Source organism: Cyclopterus lumpus, chromosome 20 (genome assembly GCF_009769545.1).
Source record: "Cyclopterus lumpus isolate fCycLum1 chromosome 20, fCycLum1.pri, whole genome shotgun sequence".
In the NCBI taxonomy this organism is placed as follows: domain Eukaryota; kingdom Metazoa; phylum Chordata; class Actinopteri; order Perciformes; family Cyclopteridae; genus Cyclopterus; species Cyclopterus lumpus.
Genome location: NC_046985.1, coordinates 67,202 through 90,385, shown reverse-complemented (window position 1 = coordinate 90,385; position 23,184 = coordinate 67,202). Strand labels below are relative to the sequence as shown.

The 23,184-nt window shown below is 47.9% G+C and overlaps 1 protein-coding gene across 11 annotated transcripts in view; it reads right to left on the bottom strand.

The window, feature by feature from the left end:
• LOC117749363 (histone-lysine N-methyltransferase 2C-like) overlaps window positions 1-23,184 on the bottom strand; it is an 83,420-nt gene that overhangs the window by 57,114 nt on the left and 3,122 nt on the right. For all 11 annotated transcript variants that reach the window (XM_034559793.1, XM_034559798.1, XM_034559796.1 and 8 more), the window contains exons 3-18: window positions 22,751-22,830; window positions 21,589-22,159; window positions 21,007-21,186; window positions 20,856-20,878; window positions 18,958-19,047; window positions 18,489-18,598; window positions 18,262-18,412; window positions 17,809-17,977; window positions 17,547-17,661; window positions 17,305-17,456; window positions 9,629-14,562; window positions 9,364-9,522; window positions 8,029-8,927; window positions 2,469-2,570; window positions 1,934-2,059; window positions 734-853 (exon numbers count right to left, since the gene is read on the bottom strand). In XM_034559793.1, the coding sequence (XP_034415684.1) occupies window positions 734-853; window positions 1,934-2,059; window positions 2,469-2,570; window positions 8,029-8,927; window positions 9,364-9,522; window positions 9,629-14,562; window positions 17,305-17,456; window positions 17,547-17,661; window positions 17,809-17,977; window positions 18,262-18,412; window positions 18,489-18,598; window positions 18,958-19,047; window positions 20,856-20,878; window positions 21,007-21,186; window positions 21,589-22,159; window positions 22,751-22,830 (7,981 nt within the window). The remainder of the gene's footprint in view (window positions 1-733; window positions 854-1,933; window positions 2,060-2,468; window positions 2,571-8,028; window positions 8,928-9,363; window positions 9,523-9,628; window positions 14,563-17,304; window positions 17,457-17,546; window positions 17,662-17,808; window positions 17,978-18,261; window positions 18,413-18,488; window positions 18,599-18,957; window positions 19,048-20,855; window positions 20,879-21,006; window positions 21,187-21,588; window positions 22,160-22,750; window positions 22,831-23,184) is intronic.

Below are 23,184 nucleotides of genomic sequence, written 5' to 3'. Positions count from 1 at the left end.
CGTGTATCTTTGTGTATCTTTGTGTGCTGCGTGTACCTGCGTGTATCTTTGTGTGTTGCGTGTATCTTTGTGTATCTTTGTGTGTTGCGTGTATCTTTGTGTGTTGCGTGTATCTTTGTGTATCTTTGTGTGCTGCGTGTACCTTTGTGTATCTTTGTGTGTCGCGTGTATCTTTGTGTGTTGCGTGTATCTTTGTGTATCTTTGTGTGCTGCGTGTACCTTTGTGTATCTTTGTGTGTCGCGTGTATCTTTGTGTGCTGCGTGTATCTTTGTGTGCTGCGTGTACCTACGTGTATCTTTGTGTGTCGCGTGTATCTTTGTGTGTCGCGTGTATCTTTGTGTGCTGCGTGTATCTTTGTGTGCTGCGTGTATCTTTGTGTTCTGCGTGTATCTTTGTGTTCTGCGTGTATCTTTGTGTGTTGCGTGTATCTTTGTGTGTTCTGCGTGTATCTTTGTGTTCTGCGTGTATCTTTGTGTGTTGCGTGTATCTTTGTGTTCTGCGTGTATCTTTGTGTGTTGCGTGTATCTTTGTGTGTTGCGTGTATCTTTGTGTGTTGCGTGTATCTTTGTGTGTTGCGTGTATCTTTGTGTGTTGCGTGTATCTTTGTGTGTTGCGTGTCCGTCCGTCCGTGTGTGTGTGTGTGTGTGTGTGTGTGTGTGTGTGTGTGTGTGTGTGTGTGTGTGTGTGTGTGTGTGTGTGTGTGTGTGTGTGTGTGTGTGTGTGTGCTCTTACTCCAGGTGACACAGTCAGACTGTCCTGAGTCTTCAGCCGGCTCCTTCCTCTTCCTCCTCTTCCTCCTCCAAGACCACCTCCTCTGGACCGCCTCCTCCCCGGAAACCCTGAACCACGACCCTGAGAGGGGGGAGATGGGGAAGGGAACGAGGGGTAAAGGTGGAGAGGAAATGAGAAAAGGAATGAAGGGTGAAGGTGGGAGAGGAAGTGAGGAAGGGAACAAGGGGTGAAGGTGGGAGAGGAAGTGAGGAAGGGAACGAGGGGTGAAGGTGGGAGAGGAAGTGAGGAAGGGAACGAGGGGTGAAGGTGGGAGAGGAAGTGAGGACGGGAACGAGGGGTGAAGGTGGGAGGGGAAGTGAGGAAGGGAACGAGGGGTGAAGGTGGGAGGGGAAGTGAGGAAGGGAACGAGGGGTGAAGGGTGAAGGTAAGAGAGGATGTGAGGAAGGGAACGAGGGGGAAAGGTGTGAGAGGAAGTGAGGAAGGGAACGAGGGGTGAAGGTGGGAGGGGAAGTGAGGAAGGGAACGAGGGGTGAAGGTGGGAGGGGAAGTGAGGAAGGGAACGAGGGGTGAAGGTGGGAGGGGAAGTGAGGAAGCGAACGAGGGGTGAAGGTGGGAGAGAAAGTGAGGAAGGGAACGAGGGGTGAAGGTGTGAGAGGAAGTGAGGAAGGGAACGAGGGGTGAAGGTGGGAGGGGAAGTGAGGAAGGGAAAGAGGGGTGAAGGTGGGAGGGGAAGTGAGGAAGGGAACGAGGGGTGAAGGTGGGAGGGGAAGTGAGGAAGGGAACGAGGGGTGAAGGTGGGAGGGGAAGTGAGGAAGGGAACGAGGGGTGAAGGTGGGAGGGGAAGTGAGGAAGGGAACGAGGGGTGAAGGTGGGAGGGGAAGTGAGGAAGGGAACGAGGGGTGAAGGTGGGAGGGGAAGTGAGGAAGGGAACGAGGGGTGAAGGTGGGAGGGGAAGTGAGGAAGGGAACGAGGGGTGAAGGTGTGAGAGGAAGTGAGGAAGGGAACGAGGGGTGAAGGTGGGAGGGGAAGTGAGGAAGCGAACGAGGGGTGAAGGTGGGAGAGGAAGTGAGGAAGGGAACGAGGGGTGAAGGTGGGAGAGGAAGTGAGGAAGGGAACGAGGGGTGAAGGTGGGAGAGAATGTTAAAATCAATCATTGAATTAATATACACCACTGCAGATATCAGAGGGGGGGTGCTTTACCACTTTCATGCTCCAGAGGGGGGGCTCCGGTAGGCGGGGCTTGAGGCTGTCCCACACGGTATCGCCCATGGAATCCTGGGAAGACGAGGGGGGGCTGACCACCCTGCGATTACTCCACCATGAACCCTGAGTTTGGGGGGGGGGGGGGGGGGGGGGGGAAGGAAGGAGAGAAGGACATAATGCAGCAACATGAATTTAACAGGCACGGCAAAACATCAAGGTATATATATATATATATATATATATATATATATATATATATATATATATATATATATATATATATATATATATATATATATATATATATATATATGAATCAGCTTTATTGGCCATGTAGGTGTGCACATACATGGAATTTGACTTGGTTTACACGTAAGATCTCGTAGTACATACATATTTTATTAAATTACAAATGACAGGATAAATATAAAAAGACATTAAATGTGTGTATACATACACAAATAATTAATACAAAATAGATCATGATGTTAAAACTAAACTGACACCAAAGCAGAGGTCAAAGGTCACAAACTTGTTTGAGCCTGGCTCTGCCGGGGGAGAACTTCCTCTTGGAGATGGCCGGTTTCCCCATTCCAATTTTAGGTGTTAGGGGGAGCACAGTGATGGGAGGAGCCTGGGGAGAGAAAATATAGCAGGAGAGGTCAATCACCAGGAGGACACTGGGAGAGAAAACAAGGAGGACACGTCCGAGAGCGGAAAACGAGGAGAAGTCATTGGGAGGGGAAGACTTTCTTTCTTTTCAAAGGGACGTCACTGGGATTAGAACACAGAAAAGATGTTACTAGGAGAAAGCAACGAGGACACGTAACTAGGAGGAGAAAACACTGAGGACACGATACTAGGAGAAAACACTGAGGACACGTTACTAAGAGGAGAAAACACTGAGGACACGTTACTAGGAGAAAACACTGAGGACACGTTACTAAGAGGAGAAAACACTGAGGACACGTTACTAGGAGAAAACACTGAGGACACGATACTAGGAGGAGAAAACACTGAGGACACGTTACTAAGAGGAGAAAACACTGAGGACACGTTACTAGGAGAAAACACTGAGGACACGTTACTAAGAGGAGAAAACACTGAGGACACGTTACTAGGAGGAGAAAACACTGAGGACACGTTACTAGGAGAAAACACTGAGGACACGTTACTAGGAGGAGAAAACACTGAGGACACGTTACTAGGAGAAAACACTGAGGACACGTTACTAGGAGAAAATACTGAGGACACGTTACTAGGAGGAGAAAACACTGAGGACACGATACTAGGAGAAAACACTGAGGACACGTTACTAAGAGGAGAAAACACTGAGGACACGTTACTAGGAGAAAACACTGAGGACACGTTACTAAGAGGAGAAAACACTGAGGACACGTTACTAGGAGAAAACACTGAGGACACGTTACTAGGAGGAGAAAACACTGAGGACACGTTACTAGGAGGAGAAAACACTGAGGACACGTTACTAGGAGAAAACACTGAGGACACGTTACTAGGAGAAAATACTGAGGACACGTTACTAGGAGGAGAAAACACTGAGGACACGATACTAGGAGAAAACACTGAGGACACGTTACTAAGAGGAGAAAACACTGAGGACACGTTACTAGGAGAAAACACTGAGGACACGTTACTAAGAGGAGAAAACACTGAGGACACGTTACTAGGAGAAAACACTGAGGACACGTTACTAGGAGGAGAAAACACTGAGGACACGTTACTAGGAGAAAACACTGAGGACACGTTACTAGGAGGAGAAAACACTGAGGACACGATACTAGGAGAAAACACTGAGGACACGATACTAGGAGAAAACACTGAGGACACGTTACTAGGAGGAGAAAACACTGAGGACACGTTACTAGGAGAAAACACTGAGGACATGTTACTAGGAGAAAACACTGAGGACACGTTACTAAGAGGAGAAAACACTGAGGACACGTTACTAGGAGAAAACACTGAGGACACGTTACTAGGAGGAGAAAACACTGAGGACACGTTACTAGGAGGAGAAAACACTGAGGACACGTTACTAAGAGGAGAAAACACTGAGGACACGTTACTAGGAGAAAACACTGAGGACACGTTACTAAGAGGAGAAAACACTGAGGACACGTTACTAGGAGGAGAAAACACTGAGGACACGTTACTAGGAGAAAACACTGAGGACACGTTACTAGGAGGAGAAAACACTGAGGACACGTTACTAGGAGAAAACACTGAGGACACGTTACTAGGAGGAGAAAACACTGAGGACACGATACTAGGAGAAAACACTGAGGACACGATACTAGGAGAAAACACTGAGGACACATTACTAGGAGGAGAAAACACTGAGGACACGTTACTAGGAGAAAACACTGAGGACATGTTACTAGGAGAAAACACTGAGGACACGTTACTAGGAGAAAACACTGAGGACACGTTACTAGGAGGAGAAAACACTGAGGACACGATACTAGGAGAAAACACTGAGGACACGATACTAGGAGAAAACACTGAGGACACATTACTAGGAGGAGAAAACACTGAGGACACGTTACTAGGAGAAAACACTGAGGACATGTTACTAGGAGAAAACACTGAGGACACGTTACTAAGAGGAGAAAACACTGAGGACACGTTACTAGGAGAAAACACTGAGGACACGTTACTAGGAGGAGAAAACACTGAGGACACATTACTAGGAGAAAACACTGAGGACACGTTACTAGGAGGAGAAAACACTGAGGACACGATATTAGGAGAAAACACTGAGGACACGTTACTAGGAGAAAACACTGAGGACACGTTACTAGGAGAAAACACTGAGGACACGTTACTAAGAGGAGAAAACACTGAGGACACGTTACTAGGAGAAAACACTGAGGACACGTTACTAGGAGAAAACACTGAGGACACGTTACTAGGAGGAGAAAACACTGAGGACACGATACTAGGAGGAGAAAACACCGAGGACACGATACTAGGAGAAAACACTGAGGACACGATACTAGGAGGAGAAAACACTGAGGACATGTTACTAGGAGAAAGCAACGAGGACACGTAACTAGGAGGAGAAAACACTGAGGACACGATACTAGGAGGAGAAAACACTGAGGACATGTTACTAGGAGAAAGCAACGAGGACACGTAACTAGGAGGAGAAAACACTGAGGACACGATACTAGGAGGAGAAAACACTGAGGACACGTTACTAGGAGAAAACACTGAGGACACGTTACTAGGAGGAGAAAACACTGAGGACACGTAACTAGGAGGAGAAAACACTGAGGACACGATACTAGGAGGAGAAAACACTGAGGACACGTTACTAAGAGGAGAAAACACTGAGGACTGCTGAAAAGGCCTTTGATAGGCTAGAGTGGCTGTATACATTCAAAGTTTGGATTTGGCCATTTGTTTATCAATTGGGTGAAAACCTTTACCATAAACACAGAGCCAAAATTACCACAAATGGACAGACTTCGACAGCATCTCCCTTGAGTAGATGGAGTCGACAGGGCTGCCCCTGTCTCCAGGACTCTTGATCCTGGCTATTGAACCACTTGCTGAAGCAATTAGATGGGATCTAGATATAAAGGGGTTCAGAGTGGACCAAATAAATCATAAAATTAATCTCTTGGCAGATGATGTCATTCTGTATCTAATGGAGCCAGTTAACTAAATTGCAGACGCTGCTAAACACCTATGGTGCTATTTCAGGATACAAGGTCAATTTGGGAAAAAGTGAAATTATTCCACTCACGAACTTTGATCACACCGAACACCAACAAACAACCCCATTTAAGTGGCTCCAGAATATTAAATATCTAGGAATAACTATAGACAATAATAATATCAATAATAACAAATTTAATTCCCTCCCATTGCTGAGTAAAGTTGAGGAAGATCTAAACAGATGGAGGAAACTACTCATTACTCTAATTTGTGTGAAAATGACTATTCTCCTGAGGTTGCAGTATCTTTTCCAGTCCTTACCCGTTCCATTACATCAAACCTTTTTTAAAACACTCAAAACACATTTTTATGGAACTGTAAAATACCAATAGTGTCAATTGTAATTCGCGTTGGATAAAAACGTCAGCTAAATGATATGTAATGTAATGGAAAAACTAACATGGGACTATAGTCTAGGAGTTTTTTTTTTTCGACAGCCCAATTTCAAAGGATATTATTTAGCGTCAGTATTTCGTCACTTTTTGACGATGACGCTGCCCCTCTTGGATACAAATTGGACTTCATCCTCTGAAAGTAGGAACTTCCAGTGATTTGATTCATAAATGGAACTCCTAAAACATATCCAACAGGACCGATAATCCTATGTTGAAACATTTTATTAAAATATGGTATGTAGTTTAAAAAAAAAATCTTTAGTTGAATTTGAAAATGTCACCAAAAACACCTCTAAGACAAAATAAACTTGTACCCATGACTCTAAATAATAAGATTCTGGAGACTTGGCATGACGGGAATCCAGCATCTGTAAGATTGCTTTGATAAAGGACGTCTCATGTCTTTTGAAGAACTGAAGAGAAAGTATGAACTTTCTTTTGTTACCTCCAGTTAAGATCTTTTTTGAGAACCAACCTGGGCCATGAAATGACTTTACCTGTGTTAACTAATGTGGACAAATTGCTACATGAGGGAAATGTGTACAAAATTATTTCTAAAATGTACTCCATGTTGCTGAATAAGGGCCCAGGATTACACCGATCCAGGATGAGATGGGAATCAGGAATATTGGAATATAGCAATTGATGAACACCTGTGGTCAGTTTGTCAGCAACGGTTAATGCCCTGTACAGACTTGTGCATTATAATGTTCTTCATCAACTGTACCTCACCCCACAGAAGCTACATAAATCCAAACCTGAATTGTGAGAAATGTGCTTCAGATGTGGTAGAGAGGTTGGCTCCTTCCTACAATGTACCTGGTGTTGCACAAAAGGTGAGGACCTTTTGGTATGACTTTTGTAATGCCTTAACTAAGATCACAGGGGGTTACCTTTCCATTGGATCCAGAGCTATGATTACTGGGGAACTTCACGACTTTCAACGGGTCTTTGACGAAGCTCCAAATTAAATTAGCAGAAATTGCTTTATGTGTGGCCAGGAAATGTATAGCAATGACCTGGAAGTCTGATTCCCCTCTTATAGATAGATGGTCTGTGGAAATGAACAGTTGTATTTCTCTTGAAAAGATTAGGTATAGTCTCAGAAAGAAATATAAGTTATTTTTGAATATCTGGCAGCCTTATTTGGAGTACATGGGTACAACACTGACGATACCATAGGACTAACTATTTGGAGCTCTGAATTACATTATGCGTTGTGTCATTGTGCCATCATCCTATGCACCAACCTTTTTATTTTTTTCTCTTTGGGTGGGGGGGATTATTTATTTACTTTATTTAATACATTTTATTTCATTTCATCTACTTGTGTATGGTCTACACTTCACGTAGAGTAACACGATGCATGTTGTCGAGCGTGTCGTCCGCACCGCACCGTGGATACAGGAACCGGTGAAGTATTCGCAAAGCGTAATTTCCCACGTCGCGCACTCCACGAGGGAAAAATGCCCGTCCCGGCATTAGTTTTTGCAGCTTTTTCACAGATGGAACTTTATTTGCATTGTTCTAACAAAGTGATTGCACATTTTATTTGTTTTTGTCTGATGGAGCAATCTGGTTTACTTGAAAGCGATTGCAATTTTCTTATTCTATTATTTGAAAAATAACTGATGGAGGAGTCACAAAAAGTTATTTCAATAAAAATTCAGAATGGACCATTTTGTTACAATTTTGTTGGGCCACGAACATTATTCTTCCCCCAAAGTGGGGCGTTAAAGAAAAAGTTTGAGAACCACTGCTCTAGAGTATTACTGTGTATACAAATATATATAAACTGTTAAAGTAAGAATTATGGCCAATGAACTGTTAATATTTTCTAAATGTATACAAAAAGTTATTTTCTGCATTTTTACTATTTTACCAAAAACGTACCAAGCCGTGACCAAAATGTGTGTCCTGTACACTAGTTACTAGGAGGAGTCTCTTGTTTACCTTTGAAAGAGGCGACGACTCCCTGGCTGGTGGGGAGTACTGGAGAGGAGTTGAGGACGGGGAGAGAGGAGGCGGAGTTACGGAAGATCTGGCAGGAGAGGTCTCGGGAGAGGCCTCAGTGGAGAAGGGAGACTGCCTGAGACGGATGGAGAGGTCGTCCAAAGGCCTGGACGAGCAGGGAGGTCTGAGAGTCCGACTCGTCCCCCGACGGGAGAAGGTAGGTGGGCTAGGGGAGGAGAGATGCAGGAGGGAGGGGGGAGGAGATGAGGAGGTCATCAGCGCCATCACCTCAATGTCTAAGTCCAGCTCCAGTATAGGGCTAACTGGCTCCTCCTCCACTTCCAATTGGTCCTCCTGCTCGGCGCTCGCAGCCTTTCCTTGTTCCTCCTCCTCCTCGGCATCCTGCATCTCCCTCATTGGCTGTTGCCCAGCAACCCCCTCGGAAGTGGCGATGTCTGTAGCTATTGGCTCCTCCTCCTCCCTCCCTAAAGGCTCAGAATGTGATTGGTGCTTATCTTTGGTGAGTTCAAACTGACTCTGTGATTGGCTGTCATCATCCGCTGATGACACAGGACAGAAAAGCGGTTTGTCCTCTAGCCCCGCCTCCCCCATCACGGCTTTACTTTGATAGCTCGGTTCCTCTTCCAGAGGAAGGACGGGGGAAGGCAGGATATTGGGGGAGCAGGAGAGGAGTAAGGCAGTCCTGTGAGGAGAGGCCTCCAGAGAGCCAGCTCTCGGAGGAGGAGGAGACTGTGGTGAGTTGAGGGGGGAGGCAGGAGGTGAAGACGGGGGAAAGTAGGAGGGCTGTTGGAGAGGTAAGGCCGAGTGTGGTGTGCTGAGTGGAGGGATGGGAGGAGCTGACTGAGGGTCTTCATTGAGAAAAGATCCCAGCTGGACTCCTTCAGAGAGAAGAAGAAACACATTTCAGTTCACCTTAACTCAGATGAACATTATGATGGAGTTTACACCAAACGCAAGGCTACTTTTACATGCGGATGGTTACAAACAACGTCAATGCAAAGAACTGAATTACTCAAACTCAAAATGACGAATACCGTGTATTCATGTTTATATACATATCAACGTTGAGGTTCAACCAACGTCCTGGCGGGCGGAGGGTGAACCTCAACGTTGGAAAACATTATTGTATGCGTCTGTAGAGTAAACGTCTTATATGATGGTGAGTTTATATCATTTTAAAATAAAATCACACATTATATAAATATCTATGGTGCCGTATTGATGCCTAATTTGGATGATGTTATTCTGAGTGTTGATGAGCAGCTGCAATCACATAGCCTTGATCAATCCGAACTCCATTCTTCTGCTTCCTACCTGAAGGGGGACAGTCTGAACTGCAATGCTGATCCTCCTCCTCCACCTGGTCCGGTTCTCCTCCATCCTCTGGACTCTCCTTTGTGGTCTGGTGAGGCTTCTCCTGCATCTCCTCCTTCTCTTCAGTTGTCTTTTCCTGCTCCTCCACCATGCTGACATCTAGAGAAAGACAAAGTTATAAACTGTAACAAACACCCAAACCACACTGTTCGATGTCAATGCCATACTTGACACGTTGTATAGTAAAAGTCTCGCTGATACTCACCCACAGTGACTGAAGACTCCCTCTCGGTTGTGTGTTGCTGGGGGCTGGAAACAAAGTGGCCTTCAGGACGAGGACCAACATCAGGCAGGACAAGCCTAGTAAGACCAGGACTAGGGCTGGTTTCAGACTGCCCATGGGTAGCAACAACAGGACTAACTGAATGTGGACCAGCGGCAGCCTCACACCTCATAGGGCTACCTGGTTCAGAACTGGGACTAGCCTCTGGTGCAACTGGGCTACTGTGCACATAGCTAGCCTGAGTAGGGCAAACTTGTGAGGGAGTTTCACTAATGTGGCTAGTACTAGGCATCGCCGTGTAATCCTGAGAGGGACTTGAATGGACAGTGCTTGCATGGCTCGGACCAGCCAGAGGGGAAGTAGCAACAGGGGTGGCTGGTCTTTGATACAAGGGGCCTTCCGAGGCAGGGCTTTGTTGACTTTTACCTGCAGACCTGTGGGGGATAGGGCGATGACTAGCTGGGGACTGGCTAACCTGGTTGGAACTAACAGCAGATGAGTCATCACGTAGGAAACTGGCAGGTGTATGGCTTGTCTGCCTAATACCGTCTGTAGGTACAACACAACCAGAATTAAGCTGAACCCCTCTGGGAAGAACAGAGCTTTGTTTTATGGAACTGGCCACAATGTCCACATAAAGACTTGAACTAGTCAAAGAGGGGCTGAGCTGTGCCACAGTCAGGTCAGAACTGGTTCCAGTGTCGGGAGCTTGGCTGTAATGGGGGCTACCATATGTTTTACTTGCCTGAGCTGGACTGTGAGGTGGGCTCACACAAGATACAGTAGCATGTGCAGGGCTGCTGGATGTCGTGCTAGCTAATGAGGGAGTCCGACTTTGGACTAGGCTTGAGTAGGCATTACTACAGGTGCTTTGTATGTGAAGAGGACCAGCTTGACCAGCAGGACTAGACCTTAGGGGACTGTGGCTATTATTGACATCAGTAATGCCAGCAGAGTGGGAACTGTGGCACACAGTACTACTAGCTGGGCTAGAATCAGTCGGCCTACAGTGTGGAGGACTAAAGCTAGTATGCATGGGGTTTGTCCATACTGGAGAAGGGCTAAGAAAAGAAGCAGAAGGACTGCAGGTAGTTTGAACATGTGAGGGACTTGACTGATCAGGATGTTTGGGACTTCGGCTTGCCTGAGTCTGTGCGAGCTCTGAAAAGCTACAAACAAGGGAACTAGTGCTCTCTTGTGTGGAGCGCATTATACTGTACGCACCATTAGCTTCTGTGCTGCCTGGGCAAGCATGAGTAGGGCTAGTATTAACTCTACTGTTTGGAGAGAAGTTAGGATGGCCGGGACTAGTTTTTGACTGATTAAAATGCCCGTTGTGGTTGACATCTACTGCTATCTCCTTGTCCTGACACAAGATGGGGTGGCTGGATCTAGCCAGTACTTCTGACGGGCTACCTGGTTGTGTTGAGGGCCTAACAGGTGATGTCAAGGGGCTGATTGTTTGCGCGGAGTAGCTGGCTGTTAGCGTTCCAGGGCTAGTTGGTTGTGTTGAGGAGCTAGTCTCTGTAGTCTCCACTGGCATGGGGCTAGTACAGGCCTGATCAGAGCTCAAGGGGCTTGTAGGCGTTTGACTGGGAAGTTTGGGGCTTGCATTAGCTAAGCTATTTTGGAATGGTATGGGGCTGGCTCTACCTTCAATAGCTTCTGTGCAGCGTGATGGGCTGTCATGAGCACAAGGTGACAAAGTTAAGCTACTGTCTTCCATTGAAGTCCTAATGTAAATAAGGCTTTCTGGTATGGGCATGGCAGGCCCGAGATAGGGGCTAGAATGGTCAGAGCTAAGAATGCTACTCTGAACAGAAGTATATTGGTTTGGGAGTTTGCCATCCGTGCCATGGCCAACAGGGGGCATTATGGACAGATCAGAGGTGGGACTACTTTCCAATGTTTGGCCATTTGGACACAGCTGCATTGGACTATGCTCCAAGGACTTCAGCTCTGTGGTACTGGTTTGGGTGCATTCCTTTGTGACTCTTGACTGTGTAGCAAGCTGAACAGGAAGAAGGCTAAGATGTAAAGGCTTGAAAGGCTTTGTGGAGTTAGCCTGTACTGGGCTAGCAGGCAGAGACCGACTACACTGTGTGGCTTTGGGTGGGGACGGTGATGGGCTACATGGAGCTGAAATGGGCCTCAGTGAGGCGTGTCTTCTTACTGTCTGTTTAGACCTACAGCAGACTGGCGAGAGGTCCCGGTCCAGTGTAGAAATGTCACATGAAGGCCCACATTGCAGCCCAGCAAAGCTGGTTGATCTAGGGCTCTCCTGGTTCAGTGTATATTCAGCATCATGTGTGGGACTCTGTGCAGGTGATGTGTCAACTTGTGCATGACAATGTGGCATCGGACTATGCCGTCTTTGTGGGGGACTGTGCTGAGGCTGTGTGATGAGGATGTCAGTAGGACTACATGGTGTACCGCGCTGTGTCTGCGTAAGGCTGCCCTGCGCAGGACTATGTGGTGGAGTACTTCGCTTAGGCTCTCCAGGCCCTGGCTGAACATGGGTAGGACTAAGCCCTGCCTGACACGGAGGATGTGCAAGGCTACATGATATGGGACTATCCTGGATTGGACTCTGAGAGTTTGTGGCCAAAAGCTGATCCTCTGTGGAATTCAGGGTAGGTCTTTGTTGAAGCTCTGCTTGATTAAATTGAGACAGATTGTGGCAATCTAGGAGCTCTGTAGGATCAAGGTGAGATTGCGAAGGACTTTCCTCGAGCTCTGCAAGTTCAGGGTAAGAGGGTAGTAGACTTTCCTGAAGCTCTTGTTGATTAGAGTGAGAGGGTGTACGTATTTGTTGGAGCTCTGTAGGTTCAGACGGAGATGGTGCAGGACTCTGTTGGAACTCTGTGGGCTCAGAGGGAGATGGTGCAGGAATCTTTAGGAGCTCTGTGGGTCTAGAGGGAGATGGTGGAGGACTCTGTTGGAGCTCTGTGGGTCCAGAGGGAGATGGTGCAGGACTCTGTGGTGGCTCTGTTGGTCTAGAGGGAGATGGTGCAGGACTCTGTTGGAACTCTGTGCATTCAGAAGGAGATAGCGCAGGACTCTGTTGGAACTCTGTGGGCTCAGAGGGAGATGGTGCAGGAATCTTTAGGAGCTCTGTGGGTCTAGAGGGAGATGGTGGAGGACTCTGTTGGAGCTCTGTGGGTCCAGAGGGAGATGGTGCAGGACTCGGTTGGAGCTCTGTGGGTTCAGAAGGAGATGGTGCAGAACTCTGTTGGAGCTCTGTGGGTCTAGAGAGAGATGGTGCAGGACTCTGTTGGAGGTCTGTGGGTCCAGAGGGAGATGGTGCAGGACTCTGTTGGAGCTCTGTGGGTCCAGAGGGAGATGGTGCAGGACTCGGTTGGAGCTCTGTGGGTCTAGAGAGAGATGGTGCAGGACTCTGTTGGAGGTCTGTGGGTCTAGAGGGAGATGGTGCAGGACTCTGTTGGAGCTCTGTGGGTCTAGAGAGAGATGGTGCAGGACTCTGTTGGAGCTCTGTGGGTCTAGAGGGATATGGTGCAGGACTCTGTTGGAGCTCTGTGGGTTCAAAGTGTGATGAAACAGGACTCTGTAGGAGCTCTGTGGGTCCAGAGGGGGATGGTGCAGGACTCTGTTGGAGCTCTGTGGGTCCAGAGGGAGATGGTGCAGAACTCTGTTGGAGCTCTGTGGGTCTAGAGGGAGATGGTGCGGGACTCTGTTGGAGCTCTGTGGGTTCAGAGGGAGATGGCGCAGGACTCTGTTGGACCGCTGTGGGTCTAGAGGGAGTTGGTGTAGGACTCTGTTGGAGCTCTGTGGGTTCAGAGGGAGATGGTGCAGGACTCTGTTGGAGCTCTGTGGGTCTAGAGGGAGATGGTGCAGAACTCTGTTGGAGCTCTGTGGGTCCAGAGGGAGATGGTGCAGGACTCTGTTGGAGTGCTGTGGGTCTAGAGGGAGATGGTGCAGGACTCTGTTGGAGCGCTGTGGGTCTACAGGGAGTTGGTGCAGGACTCTTTTGGAGCTCTGTGGGTTCAGAGGGAGATGGTGCAGCACTCTGTTGGTGCGCTGTGGGTCTAGAGGGAGTTGGTGCAGGACTCTGTTGGAGCTCTGTGCATTCAGAAGGAGATAGCGCAGGACTCTGTTGGAACTCTGTGGGCTCAGAGGGAGATGGTGCAGGAATCTTTAGGAGCTCTGTGGGTCTAGAGGGAGATGGTGGAGGACTCTGTTGGAGCTCTGTGGGTTCAGGGTGTGATGGTGCAGGACTCTGTTGGAGCTCTGTGGGTTCAGGGTGTGATGGTGCAGGACTCTGTTGGAGCTCTGTGGGTTCAGGGTGTGATGGTGCAGGACTCTGTTGGAGCTCTGTGGGTCTAGAGGGAGATGGTGCAGGACTCTGTGGTGGCTCTGTCGGTCCAGAGGGAGATGGTGCAGGACTCTGTGGTGGCTCTGTGGGTCCAGAGGGAGATGGTGCAGGACTCTGTTGGAGCGCTGTGGGTTTAGAGGGAGATGGTGCAGGATTCTGTTCGAGCTCTGTGGGTCTAGTGGGAGATGGTGCAGGACTCTGTGGTGGCTCTGTGGGTCCAGAGGGAGATGGTGCAGGACTCGGTTGGAGCTCTGAGGGTCCAGAGGGAGATGTTGCAGGACTCTGTTGGAGCTCTGTGGGTTCAAGGTAAATTGGTGCAGAACTCTGTTGGAGCTCTGTAGGTCTAGAGGGAGCTGGTACAGGACTCTGTGGTGGCTCGGAGCTCAGAAGCTGGACTGGGTTACGAGTGGTAATAATAGGTGGTGCTTCTGTGGGACTGAGGGGCGGGGACAGCGTAGCACTGTATGGGATTGGAGTGGGGGGGATTGGAACCTCTTCTTGAGGCCTGCACGTGGTGCAGACATAATCTTCAGACCGCGCCCTGCCCTCCCCAGCCTGGAAGATACACTCTGTATGGACACACCTGGAACCAACACAAACATTGAAACGTGTATGTTTGTAAATCTTAAATCATTCTGCAGCGTAGAAATCAGTCAAGTTTCTTATAGAAACTCAAATAGACTTTATCGTTTTATGGTGTATTATCAGCATCGACATCATTCATTACCGACCAATCACAGAAAACACTCCATAGATGTTTGTTATGAAGATACTCAATTACTCATTAGGCTGAGCCCTAACCCCCCTACGGAGAAAACTTATTTTGGCCGCTTGTATCTGCGACTTAGTTTTTTTTGGTGACGACCACTTCACCATGACGCAGAAGTAAAACAGGCGCTGATCCACCTATCGATCTCCTACTCCACGACAGGCACTGATGACCTACCGACCACAGCTCCTAGTGGCCATGTCCACAATAGAGGCTTTGAACATGGTCCACTCGGATTCCATGTCTCCATCCTCCCTTGGAGAATGCTGCAGCTTGTGTACTCACAAAAACTAAGAAAAGAGATCACATTACTCCTGTATTAGCTGCTCTGCACTGGCTCCCTGTGGAGTTCAGAATCACAGATCGGTCTAGACCTGCTCTCTGTGTTACGAGATGACTTATGTTTGGATTTGGGGCGACGGCAGCTCAGGAGAGAGAGAGAGAGGTTGTTCCATATTACCCAGCATTCATGTGCATTATTTCCTCCAGAGCACAGATTTGATCGGAACGGCACATTTCAGTGACTGTATCCTGACAAATGGTGTGTGGAGTCATAAAGCGTCTAACCCTAAACCCAGAGATCATTTAGGCTGCTGCCAACAGGAAGTGCAACTGAGCTCATACCTGTGGCAACAGGAAGTGTAACTGTGAGCTCATACCTGTGGCAACAGGAAGTGTAACTGTGAGCTCATACCTGTAGCAACAGGAAGTGTAACTGAGCTCATACCTGTAGCAACAGGAAGTGTAACTAAGCTCATACCTGTGGCAACAGGAAGTCTAACTGTGAGCTCATACCTGTAGCAACAGGAAGTGTAACTGTGAGCTCATACCTGTAGCAACAGGAAGTGTAACTGTGAGCTCATACCTGTAGCAACAGGAAGTGCAACTGAGCTCATACCTGTGGCAACAGGAAGTGTAACTGTGAGCTCATACCTGTAGCAACAGGAAGTCTAACTGTGAGCTCATACCTGTAGCAACAGGAAGTGTAACTGTGAGCTCATACCTGTAGCAACAGGAAGTGTAACTGTGAGCTCATACCTGTAGCAACAGGAAGTCTAACTGTGAGCTCATACCTGTAGCAACAGGAAGTGTAACTGAGCTCATACCTGTAGCAACAGGAAGTGTAACTGTGAGCTCATACCTGTAGCAACAGGAAGTGTAACTGTGAGCTCATACCTGTAGCAACAGGAAGTGTAACTGTGAGCTCATACCTGTAGCAACAGGAAGTGTAACTGTGAGCTCATACCTGTAGCAACAGGAAGTGTAACTGTGAGCTCATACCTGTAGCAACAGGAAGTGTAACTGTGAGCTCATACCTGTAGCAACAGGAAGTCTAACTGTGAGCTCATACCTGTAGCAACAGGAAGTGTAACTGTGAGCTCATACCTGTAGCAACAGGAAGTGTAACTGTGAGCTCATACCTGTAGCAACAGGAAGTGTAACTGAGCTCATACCTGTAGCAACAGGAAGTGTAACCGTGAGCTCATACCTGTAGCAACAGGAAGTGTAACTGAGCTCATACCTGTAGCAACAGGAAGTGTAACCGTGAGCTCATACCTGTAGCAACAGGAAGTGTAACTGTGAGCTCATACCTGTAGCAACAGGAAGTGTAACTGTGAGCTCATACCTGTAGCAACAGGAAGTCTAACTGTGAGCTCATACCTGTAGCAACAGGAAGTGTAACTGTGAGCTCATACCTGTAGCAACAGGAAGTGTAACTGTGAGCTCATACCTGTAGCAACAGGAAGTGTAACTGAGCTCATACCTGTAGCAACAGGAAGTGTAACTGTGAGCTCATACCTGTAGCAACAGGAAGTGTAACTGAGCTCATACCTGTAGCAACAGGAAGTGTAACTGAGCTCATACCTGTAGCAACATGAAGTCTAACTATGGGCTCATACCTGTAGCAACAGGAAGTGTAACCGTGAGCTCATACCTGTAGCAACAGGAAGTGTAACCGTGGGCTCATACCTGTAGCAACAGGAAGTGTAACCGTGAGCTCATACCTGTAGCAACAGGAAGTCTAACCGTGGGCTCATACCTGTAGCAACAGGAAGTGTAACCGTGAGCTCATACCTGTAGCAACAGGAAGTGTAACTGAGCTCATACCTGTAGCAACATGAAGTGTAACTGAGCTCATACCTGTAGCAACAGGAAGTGTAACTGAGCTCATACCTGTAGCAACATGAAGTCTAACTGTGGGCTCATACCTGTAGCAACATGAAGTCTAACTGTGAGCTCATACCTGTAGCAACAGGAAGTGTAACTGAGCTCATACCTGTAGCAACAGGAAGTGTAACTGAGCTCATACCTGTAGCAACATGAAGTCTAACTGTGGGCTCATACCTGTAGCAACATGAAGTCTAACTGTGGGCTCATACCTGTAGCAACAGGAAGTCTAACTGTGAGGTCATACCTGTAGCAACAGGAAGTGTAACTGTGGGCTCATACCTGTAGCAACAGGAAGTCTAACTGTGGGCTCATACCTGTAGCAACAGGAAGTGTAACTGTGAGGTCATACCTGTAGCAACAGGAAGTCTAACTGTGGGCTCATACCTGTAGCAGCAGGAACAGATCACATGGTCCTGTGGTGTGTCGAGGTCGCAGAGCGGGCAGGGCAGGGCCAGGTCACATAACTCGCATAGAAACGGGTGATTGGCCCACTGGCCTGATGACCTCACACCACAGCGGCGACAGATTCTGCAGTTCTTGGGGAGGGGGGGAGAGCGAGAGAGAGAGAGGTTTAAAACACACAAACATAAACACACACAGGTTGTATTTGAGTGTGTTCATCTCACCTTGCATCTCCAGCCGGGGCTCGGTGTTCCACCTGGAGGAGGTGTGAGACAGTGTGTGTGGTAGGATTTATCACAGCGCTCACACACCAGCAACGCACCATCATCCCCTTGCACCCTGAAACACACACACTTAATTATTATTGTGGAAGAATCTTCCTCAGCAAGGACACTTCCTGTTTGTACGACAGCAAGTGTGTGTCTCTGTGTGAGTAAGTGTGTGTGTGATTGTGTGTATGTGTGTCTAAGAGTGTGTGTGTGTTACCTGCAGCTCTGACACACTCGACACTGAGGACATTGCCAGCCGGCCCGGCACATGGGGGAGGGGGCCAGAGGTGGGTCCAGGCAGCTGCCATGGTAACAGTTCCCACAGCAACAACACATCAACAGACAGCTGACATCACCACTCGAACACAAGACGCACTGTGACGACACTGTGGACAGAAGTACACACAATTACACACAAAGTCCTGCTTCTTGTACAGTGTGTAAAGCAATTTACGCACACACACAAGATCCTGATCCGATGTGAGGTCAAAGGTCAGGGGTGTCGTATGTGTACAGATTGTAAAGCCCTCTGAGGCAAATTTGTAATTTGTGATATTGGGTTATATAAAATAAACTGAATTGAATTGTGTGCATCTTGTACACGGTGTGCGTGTGTGTGTGTGTGTACCTGAGTGTGTGTGTCTTGTACACAGTGTGTGTGTGTGTGTACCGGAGTGTGAGTGTCTTGTACACAGTGTGTGTCTGTGGGTCCAGTCCTGGTGAACTCCAGCAGCAGCAGCACATGGGAAGTGGAAGCTCTGCCTACAGCTCATCTCCTGGCAACGCAGCGATGCTCCAAGCCGACGGCAGAACGCACACACCTGGAGACAGAGATGGGGCGGAGCTTAGACAGTCTGCATACAGTGTGTGGATATTTATGAGGTAACACAAACCCACTTGTGTGCTTCCTGAGTCAATGGCTTTGTCCACGTAGAGCAGCGATTGGCCCTCGCCACGACACACCCCCTCTGACCAGGCTGCACACTGCAGGTGAGCGCAGCACTGACCTACACACACACACACAAACGCACACAATAATTTGCAATTTCAAAAGTTTCACACAAAAAAAAAAAATATTCAGGTTTCACATCAACTGTAAATTATATATAAAGATATTTGTCTTTCATCATCAGGAAGACTTCTCTAGGTTTGAGTGAATATTTAACACTCCATCAACAGACAAATCTGTTCATTAACTAAAAGGATCAAATTAATTAAATGACAGACAGAGTCCAGGAGACATCCAACATTTTCATTTCAAATAATACAAGATGTACACAATTAAACTATTTTCTAACCTAATACATTACATTACATGTCATTTTTTTAGTTCAATAACTTTGAAAACATTCAAGACTTCCTGTACCTGTGGGGTCGAACAGTGATTGGACGTTGATGTCATGTGGAAGGCCAACGGGTCCGAGTTGCTCCACAAACTCTAAGGAAGACTCCCTGTCTGAAACGTGAGCAGACAGTGACACAGTAATCAATTACCCTGATTAGACTGCAGGAGGACACCACGACCACCAGGATCAATAACCCTGATCAGACTGCAGGAGGACACCACCAGGATCAATAACCCTGATCAGACTGCAGGAGACCACCACGACCACCAGGATCAATAACCCTGATAAAGACTGCAGGAGTACACCACGACCACCAGGATCAATAACCTTGATCAGACTGCAGGAGACCACCACGACCACCAGGATCAATAACCCTGATCAGACTGCAGGAGACCACCACGACCACCAGGATCAATAAGCCTGATCAGACTGCAGGAGACCACCACGACCACCAGGATCAATAACCCTGATCAGACTGCAGGAGTACACCACGACCACCAGGATCAATAACCCTGATCAGACTGCAGGAGACCACCACGACCACCAGGATCAATAACCCTGATCAGACTGCAGGAGACGACCACGACCACCAGGATCAATAACCCTGATCAGACTGCAGGAAACCACCACGACCACCAGGATCAATAACCCTGATCAGACTGCAGGAGACCACCACGACCACCAGGATCAATAACCCTGATCAGACTGCAGGAGGACACCACCAGGATCAATAACCCTGATCAGACTGCAGGAGGACACCACCAGGATCAATAACCCTGATCAGACTGCAGGAGACCACCACGACCACCAGGATCAATAACCCTGATCAGACTGCAGGAGACCACCACGACCACCAGGATCAATAACCCTGATCAGACTGCAGGAGACCACCACGACCACCAGGATCAATAACCCTGATCAGACTGCAGGAGGACACCACCAGAAATCTGTTCTCACTCTTCCTTTGTCCAGTCAGACCAGATCAGTAAACTGGTTCTGGGGCCACTGGTTCTGGGGCCACTGGTTCTAGAGTCACTGGTTCTAGAGTCACTGGTTCTAAAGTAACTGGTTCTAGAGTCACTGGTTCTAGAGTCACTGGTTCTAGAGTCACTGGTTCTAAAGTAACTGGTTCTAGAGTCACTGGTTCTAGAGTCACTGGTTCTAAAGTAACTGGTTCTAGAGTCACTGGTTCTAGAGTCACTGGTTCTGGGGCCACTGGTTCTAGGACCACTGGTTCTAGAGTCACTGGTTCTAGAGTCACTGGTTCTAAAGTAACTGGTTATGGGGCCACTGGTTCTAGAGTCACTGGTTCTAGAGTCACTGGTTCTAAAGTAACTGGTTCTAGAGTAACTGGTTCTGGGACCACTGGTTCTAAAGTAACTGGTTCTAGGGCCACTGGTTCTAGAGTCACTGGTTCTAAAGTAACTGGTTATGGGGCCACTGGTTCTAGAGTCACTGGTTCTAGGGCCACTGGTTCTAAATTAACTGGTTATGGGGCCACTGGTTCTAGGGCCACTGGTTCTAGAGTCACTGGTTCTAAAGAAACTGGTTCTGGGGCCACTGGTTCTAGAGTCACTGGTTCTAGAGCCCCAGGTTCTACTTCTTGAAAACAAAGAATGTAACGCTTTCAGCTCAGGAGGATTCCCAGCACCAGGGTTAGGTATACCCTAAACCCAGAAGCAGAAGCTTTAAAATCGGGTTCTCACATACAAGGAGAACCCTTTCTCTCAAAGTTATTTGAGAGCAAACCAAAGCAAGACTGCTTAGAAAAGGTCCAAACAAACAATGTCAACACGGGTTTTCGGTTCTCCAGAAAGAACCCGAGGTAGATTAGAACCGGCCACAGGTGAACGCTAGCTAACATTAGCCTCAACGTCCTGTAGTCTGAACCGGGTCTTAGTATGAAGAGAGTACTCACCATACTGTTCAGGACTGCTGCACCTAGACACAGACACACACAGTTAATGATCACAATGACAAACTAAAGCTTAGTAAGTCTAAAATAAAACTTATTTGGGTGGTTTGACTTTTATTTTGAAAGGGGATAAACAGGAAGTGAGGTGACTTACGTTGACGGGGCCAGGTCTCCTCGGTAGCAGTGATCGTGGCAGTCATTGTCCCGGTCGGAAGAGGCGCGGCGGTTGAGGACGTGCAGGGGGATGTAACCAGGCGTCGGGCCGAACACCACCAGGCGGCCCTGACCCAGGGGGGGCTCCTCGCCACCGTAACAGAAGGCACACTGCTTCAGTCTGCGGGCGAGAGATTGCCTTTTAATAACTTTTATTCACAAAGGTCTTAACATCATAACGACCAGATGTGAAGTCAATCGGGTTTAATCTCTCGGAGGAGTTGGTTAAAGCACAGCCTTGTTGGGTTTAGGGCACACCTCCAAGAGGGTTCTTTGTCGTCAAGTGACCTCGCTAGGAGAAACCCAACGCTGGGCTACGCTCAAGGGGGCACTATGGAGCTCCCCACACATAACAGGAGGATCTAATAAAGGTTCATGTTCCAGCTGGAGATCTGTGGTGGACTAACTTTAGGGAAGTTAGTTTGAAACTGTTCAAGGAGGTTTTATTCTAACAGGATGTACATTCTGCACTTCCTGTTGACATAAAGAAACAAACAAGAGAAACCTGGATTACTGCTCTCACCGTTTTTTGGTGTGTCCCAGGCCGGGGCGGGGCGAGCCCCCAGAGTCCTCCAACAGCTGGAAGAGAGGGGACAGCGAGACCTCATCCTCCAGTCGGGGGCAGGGGGAGACCGGAGGACTGGAGCAGGGACTCGGCTCTGTGCGACTGGCCCTGCCCACCTCTGCCTCCACAGTAACTGTCTCCATGGGGCCGGGGCTGTGGCAGTCCTCCTCCACAGGATCCGGAGCAGGTCTGGGGCTGTCAACCAGGCTCAGGTCAAGGTCCGGCGACGGGGAACTGACTCGAGGTTCTTCCCCAGGACCGGAAGCTGGTCCTGGGCTGGAGGAGGGGGGCGGGGCAGCAGGAGCCAGGCTGGTTCTGTCCTCCTCCTCAACACTAGGAGCTGGATCTGGGCTGGCCTCTGAGAGTGTGGGGTCAGGATGAGGCGGGTCAGGATGAGGCGGGTCAGGATGAGGCGGGTCAGGGTCCGGACTGAGATGGTCCTGGCTGGGTTCAGTGTCTGGTTCAGGGTTTGCGTTGGATTTTCTTCTGGAGGTGGACCGACGGCATCCTGTTGTCTTCTCCTTCACCTCTGAGGACACCAAATAAATCATAACACACCAACATGAGCTCCACTGGGGTCAAGGGGTCTGAGGGCCTACAAGACTTAAGAGGGTCTGGAGGCCAACAAGACTTAAGGTGGTCTGAAGGCCAACAAAACTTAAGGCGGTCTGAAGGCCAACAAGAACTAAGAGGAAAAGAGGTTTCTGTCATAAAGAACCCTTTCCTTGTAGAAGCTCAATCTCTAGAACAGAAAGAACATCTGAACCCCAGCTTGAACTACAGTTATACTCCCTGAACTATCAGTTATCCTCCCTTTTCAGGAAATAAAATACTAATTTTCAATAAATACTGAGTCATGCAATAAATACGGAGGTATCCAAAGAAATACTGAGGGATACAAGAAATACTGAGGGATACAATAAGTAATTAGGTATACAATAATACTGAGGACCACATGGTCCACAGCATCATTTGTTCAAACTAAGGAACCAAAGACAGGTCTGGTCCGACACTGAAGCTCAGAGAGGTTTATCATTTCGATGTCTTAGCTCCTGATTTAAAATCAGAACCTGATTGAGACAAAGTCCACAAGCAGAAACACCAACAGCTGGAAACACACCTGTCTTCTTGGGGGGGTTCTTCTCCGTGGTGTCCATGAGATCTTCATCCCCTCCTGGGGCTCGGCCTCGACTCCGCACCCTGACCACAAACAAGCAGTAGCACTTAGTATTTCTGATGACATCACTGTTTCATACTAATGCAGCTGGAGTCATTTTAACTACTTCATTATTGTAATAATTAGGCTAAAGTTGATTTACATTCTAGTGTAAGTAGTAACTAATATTGTCAAATAACTGGAGTGAAGTTAAAAGTACTTATTTCTCCCTGAGATGTCATGAATTAGATGTATAAAGTTACATTAAATGGAAATACTTCAGTTTAGTACAAGTATCTCAAAACAGTATTCGAGGAGCCTAAATTGACCGAGGAACATTCAAATTGTTTAAAGAGCAGAGTCTCATTTCCTCTCTCAAAGCTCATAATGCATTTAAC